We start from the raw sequence: 5228 nt of genomic DNA on the forward strand, positions 1-5228 counted from the left end.
TATATATGTGTATATATGAATATATATGTATATATACACATATATAAATATATATATATATATATATATATATATATATATATATATATATATGTGTATATATATATATATGTATATATATGTATATATATATATGTTCCTATATATATTTTTTAAATATATATATATATATATATATATATATGTTCCTATATATATTTTTTAAATATATATATATATATATATATATATATATATATATATATTCATATATATATATATATATATATATATATATATATATATATATATTTATATATGTGTATATATGAATATATATGTATATATGAATATATGAATATTCATGTGTATATGTATATATGTATATATATATTTATTTATTTATGTATTTATTTATTTATTTATTTATTTATTTATTTATTTATTTGTGCACACACACACACACACACACACACACACACACACACACACACACACACACACACACACACACACACACACACACACACACACACACACAAAAGAAGCCCTGTGATGATTAATTTCTTGTTTTCTCTAAGTCCTGGAGGTGTTGTGACATCAGGCCTTGCAATCTATGACACAATGCAGTATGTGCAGCCTCCTATAGCCACATGGTGTGTGGGTCAGGCCTGCTCCATGGCATCTCTCCTGCTTGCAGCTGGAAGTCCTGGCATGAGACACTCTCTACCTCATTCTCGAATCATGGTACACCAGCCTCATGGTGGTGCACAAGTATGTTCAACTGAGAGGAAATTTCTTGGCATCATGACTTTTATGTGTTGGTTAGCTTTTCCTTTGTGGATAAGACTTTCAGGTTATAAAAAAAAATAAAAAGCACATGTTTAAGGAGAGACCAGCAATAGAATTTATATAATGTAGTGCAATCATTGTGGGTGGTATAAACTTTTTGTGAGGAGAATTAAGGGTACATGACCAAGAAATGTATTTTATTTTTGCATATATTCACATATTCAAATCCATTTATGACGTATAATGTCTCATTCTTTTAACTGTCATTCACAATGATATGTCCTTGATTATGAAATTATTTACACTGTCCATTTATCTTCTTGAGTCATAGTCACATTAATGTTTTTTTCTGCATTACTTTGGACATTCAGGGACAGGCAACAGACATTCAAATCCAGGCAGAAGAAATTCTTCGACTGAAGGAAAGATTAAATAATCTCTATGTCAAGCATACTGGCTTGCCTATAGAAAAGATTGGTAGGTATATGGTTATTTGAAATCATGCTTACAATGATAGCTGGACTTATATTATTCTTATGTTAATTAATCAGTCATATTTTGATTGACACTCCCGTTAATTTCCAATTGTATGCACTCCAATTAGAATAGTAGATGAAAACTTCATATCAGTATAAAGAATTATCAATGTTTAATCCTCTGCAGCACCGATGATGGAGCGAGACAAGTTCATGGGAGCAGAGGAGGCCAAGGAGATGGGCTTAGTTGATGAGGTTCTTACCAGTCCGCCCAAAGTAGGAGACAAAAATATTCAAACTTCTGAGTAATTTTTTCCTTTTCAAAATGTCTTTATGTTGGGACAATATCAGATGTGTATATATGGTTTTGATCTCCTCTAGTATCATTGTTTTGTATGTGTCTGTTCCAAACAGAGATTTAAAAGCATGGATAGGAAAGGGATTTTTATCATATTGCTAAAGTACATTTCAGTAGCTTAATCATTTTCAGTGCTGGGTTGCTAGATGATAAAGAGATTTGGCAGAACAACTGCAGTGTAATGCCTCTTTGTTGTAAATACTTTTTGTATCAATAAAGATTTTGCAAAATTGTTCCATTTTTTCTTTTCCTTCAGGTTTTGAAAGAATATATCTAAACTTAGGTATGTATATATTTGAGATACATTTTATTTCTTGTGATCAGAATCCAGACCTTCTTCCCCTTTGCTCAACTACGACAAGCATGAAACTAAAGATGTATATTTTCATATATATTGTATATATTGTATATATTGTACATCACATATTTGTGATCATATACAGTATATTCAGCCTTAACACTACAATACTAAATTTTTGCATTGGAGGAGCTTTTTCAGGAAGGGTTACATTAGGAATGAGAATAATATCGAGTTAAAATATTAAGCCTTAATTTAAACTTTTCTAAGAGTGTATTACATTTAAAATCTTCTCTCAAACTGTACAAGATTCTGCAGTCTGTTGAATTTTGTTTATACACTTTGTAATCTTTGTTTGCAATTATTACAGTGTGGTTTATATGATTATAATATAATTGGTAATAAAAAGAAATGGTAAACTATTTTTATTAAACATGTGTCTAAATTTTAAAAGTAGTCATAAAAATCTGGACAACAGTTGAAACCACAGTGTTTGTGAAAGAGAAGAAGGAAGTGGGAGAGCGAGAGAGGAAGGAGAAAGAGAATGAGAAGAGATAAGAAAGAAACACACACACACACACACACGCACACACACACACACACACACAGGGAAGGAGGGAAGGGGGAAAGAGAGAGGGGGGGGAGAGAGAGAGTGAGAGTGAGAGTGAGAGTGAGAGAGAGAGGGAGAGGAGGCTGAGAGGGGGAGGGGGAGAAAGGGAGAGGGAGAGAGAGAGAGTGAGAGAGTGAGAGAGAGAGAGAGAGAGAGGACGGCTGGCTCGGACCAGTGCTCGGCAGGAACTCCCTGTGACCTGGGTCATCCTTGGCCTTTTATACTGGTGGGTGGCTTGGGCACGCCGGTCGGCTTGGGTTAGCGTGGGCACACCAATGGTAGCCAGCGAGCACATGGGAGCCATAGCATATACGTGCTTATGTACACCGTATATTGCTCGGCCACCTACTAACGCCTCGCCCTAGAGGCGCCTTATATTTGCCTCACGGGTGACCCAACCTGGCTGGTTCTTGACTTGTTAATGACTTCGTTCTTGCGTGTGCTGTCCCTGGTGCATCATCGTGGCTGCTCGTCCCTGTTGTCATCTTCATCTTGGTCCCTGGTATATCCGTCCGTTTTCGACATCTACACGTCCTCGAAGGTGTCGCACAGGTCCTCCTTGACTTTGGACTCGTCCTCGTAGTCCTCGACCAGGCCTAACTCGGCGGCTTATTAGCCCAATGCACGTTCCAGCAGATCTCATCCAGGTCCTTTTCGGCTGCGTGCTCGTACCGACGTCCTTGTAGTCCTCTTCGGGTGACGATCTCCTGGAGGTTGAGTGGATCTGCGGCGTCCAGGCAAGTAGCGCCCGTCCACAGCATCATGGGGCGGCTTGCTCTGCTCTGAAAATTATCCTAGTCTTTCTCGGTTTTTGGCGATCTTCCGTTACATTATAGGCTGTGCGACAGAATGACGCACTAATGAATGGTTATGTGAAATCAGAATTCGCGGCCTCACGCTAGCGAATCTTTTCGGGGAACAATCTGCCGAGGTATTGTCAAACTGCACATGTGTATTACCTTCAAAGAAGGTAATACACAGAGAGAGAGAGAGAGAGAAAGAGAAAGAGAAAGAGAAAGAGAGAGGGAGAGGAAGGGGGGGGAGAGGGAGAGGAAGGAGGAGAGAGAGAGAGAGAGAGAGGAAGGGGGGGGGGAAGAGGGAGGGAGAGAGAGAAAGAGAGAGAGAGAGAGAGGAAGGGGGGGGGGGAGAGGGAGAGGAAGGAGAGAGAGAGAGAGAGAGAGAGGATATACCCCAAAAATGCTCTACTCTCTGAAGCGAAACGAGCTGGGAAAATTTATAAATAACCCACTCTAGTTGCGAGTCTGTGATGGTGCGCTCATGCAATGCCCTACGGTATTTATCATGAATCACAAATTGATGGGATTTACCCTTACATGGCAGTGATGTCTAAAGTGTGAGCAGGGTGTGATTAATAAGCGAATCACAATTCTAGCTTAAGCCCTAGTTCTACATTAATTAGCGGACGTAACAGTGGGTCACACCGTCTCAAAAGTTGCCGAACGAAATAACGTCGGAGCGCGGATCTATTAGGCATATACGCAACCCTAGGTAATCAGGCATTCTGACACTATGGAATGGGGAAGACTCCTGGCGCTATATAAAAATGTAAATAATTCGCGTTATAAGCTCCGCTCTAGCGCCGATAGAACGTGTCACCAATGAACATGGAACGGATGCTATGCGTTAACCTAAAATGTAACAATCTAGAAAACAGTTTACAGGAAATGCCAGCTATTCTCACAGCCATTTCAGCGTTTTAATCACTCAAAGTGAAAGTGAGGTCAGATCCCCAACTATCCAAGCGGGTTTGACTAATGACTTATCACTCAGAGGTCAGGTCAAGACGGGAAATGGTCAGTGAGAAAAGAAATAATGAGATGATGTTCATGAGAACAGTAAAATCATGAACGCGCTAAATTCGTTGCAGTTGCAAAGAGCTCGTTGTCTTGTTCGAGGCATCTGACTAATTTTTGTCTTAGGCTTGTGTTCCTGGGAGCCTGGATGACCTTTGACAGGAATTGTGTTGCCGTTAGATCGATTCGTGAGTCCAGGGGGAGAAGGTTTGCCTCCATCAGGAGGTTGAGGACCTTCGTCCACCTCGGGGCACCCAGAATGATCCTGGCAGCTTCATTTTGGACTGTTTCTAATTTGTCTGTGTGCTTTTTCTTTGCAGCAATTAGAGCGACTGAGGCATAGTCAACAATGGGCCGGACAGCATGTACATAGAATGATCTTAGTACTTTGTGTCTGGCCCCTATGCATCTCCAAGTCATTGCTCTCATGACGGACAGTCTTGCTTTGGTTCGGTCAACCAGGTACTGGACCTCCTTATGGAATGAGAGGGACCGGTCTATCCTTACCCCAAGGTATAGGTAGTCCTTGACCCATTCTAATTCCACTCCCTGGATTTTCAGTCTTGTGCCTCAAACTCTCTGTCTCAGAGCCATGGCTTTGGATTTGGCTGCAGAGATCTTTAGTCCTGTCCTACAACACTCCTCTGACACGAGGTCCAGACAACGCTGGGCTTTATTCTGGCTGCGTGGTCCAGTGGAGGTGATAGCGAGATCGTCTGCATACGAGATGATCTGGCACCCCACTGGGAGGTTTATGTTGAGGATGCAGAACATTAAAGTGTTGAATAGGGCTGGACTGAGAACCCCACCCTGTGGCGTTCCATTTTCGAGCGGCATGTGCTGCGATAGGTGACCCTGGAATTTGACATTGGCAGTCCTGTTCCTGAAGTAGTCACCTATC

General features: G+C 40.5%; 1 protein-coding gene across 1 annotated transcript in view; it reads left to right on the forward strand.

The window, feature by feature from the left end:
- LOC125039505 (ATP-dependent Clp protease proteolytic subunit-like) overlaps nt 1-1838 on the forward strand; it is an 11972-nt gene extending 10134 nt beyond the window's left edge. Inside the window, exons 4-6 of the mRNA XM_047633528.1 lie at nt 561-753; nt 1143-1248; nt 1435-1838. Of these exons, the coding sequence (XP_047489484.1) occupies nt 561-753; nt 1143-1248; nt 1435-1556 (421 nt within the window). The 3' untranslated portion in view covers nt 1557-1838. The remainder of the gene's footprint in view (nt 1-560; nt 754-1142; nt 1249-1434) is intronic.
- Nucleotides 1839-5228: the final 3390 nt, after the last annotated feature.

The sequence above is a fragment of the Penaeus chinensis genome, chromosome 27 (genome assembly GCF_019202785.1).
Source record: "Penaeus chinensis breed Huanghai No. 1 chromosome 27, ASM1920278v2, whole genome shotgun sequence".
NCBI classification, from domain to species: Eukaryota; Metazoa; Arthropoda; class Malacostraca; order Decapoda; family Penaeidae; genus Penaeus; species Penaeus chinensis.